Source organism: Sinocyclocheilus anshuiensis, unplaced genomic scaffold, assembly GCF_001515605.1.
Source record: "Sinocyclocheilus anshuiensis isolate Anshui unplaced genomic scaffold, SAMN03320099.WGS_v1.1 C32152582, whole genome shotgun sequence".
Taxonomy (NCBI): Eukaryota; Metazoa; Chordata; class Actinopteri; order Cypriniformes; family Cyprinidae; genus Sinocyclocheilus; species Sinocyclocheilus anshuiensis.
The window spans coordinates 1-730 of record NW_015611843.1 but is presented as its reverse complement, the minus strand read 5'-3'; the positions used below and the strand labels follow the sequence as shown (position 1 = coordinate 730).

The following is a 730-nucleotide window of genomic DNA, read 5'->3' as shown; positions in this document are numbered from 1 at the left end:
TCATACATCTAATGTATTTAAAGGCCAAATTATTTGTGCACATTGTTATGAATCACATATATTAGCAAAAGTTAACATGAGCTGTCACCTGTTACCACCACAGCTTTAGGTTGAGAGCTGCTGTTGCAGGTGGTGTCATCAGCTTGGACAGTCACATTTAGTCTCATCCCACACGGCAGAGAGGTCAGCTGACAGGAGGTTCCCATAGAGTGACAAGAAGCTAAGCGTTGCTGCTGCCCGTCTGTTGCCATTGCTGTGTACCCATTAGCTCCTGCGCTGGCAGCCCATGTCACGTTGGCCGTGTTGGTGTCACACTGGAGCACAGTTGTGATGTTTTGAGGGTCACAGGGAGCTAAAGGAGATACGCAGTCAGTTTCAAAGATCTGTTATTACTGTGTAAACATGCATGCATGCTCACATGACTGTTACCTGACTGTATCTGAATGGGTGTGGATGGCAGACTCCTGCATTGACCATCATTCCTTGTGACTGTGACGTTGTAGTTCATTCCACAGAGCAGGTCTGCGAATGTGCAGTTGTTAGAGCTGGTGCTGCAATTAACTGTGGGTCCATGTTCATCCTGCAGTACTGCTGTGTACAGACTCCCATCCTGAAGGGCCTGCCAGCTTACTATCACGTGATTCGATGCACAGTCTCTAGTGACCCCCACACTGACTGGAGCACATGGAGCTACAATAGAAAATGTATTAGATTTACTTTGTGTACATCA

At 46.8% G+C, this 730-nt stretch overlaps 1 protein-coding gene across 1 annotated transcript; it reads right to left on the bottom strand.

The window, feature by feature from the left end:
• Positions 1 to 88: 88 nt before the first annotated feature.
• On the bottom strand, positions 89 to 718 carry LOC107682393 (fibronectin type III domain-containing protein 7-like; the record flags this gene model as incomplete). The annotated part of the gene is made up of 2 exons (XM_016478643.1): positions 430 to 718; positions 89 to 352 (listed from the first exon to the last, which is right to left on the bottom strand). Coding segments are annotated over exons 1-2 (343 nt in total), but the record flags the coding sequence as incomplete, so codon positions are not given.
• Between the last annotated feature and the right edge of the window lie 12 nt (positions 719 to 730).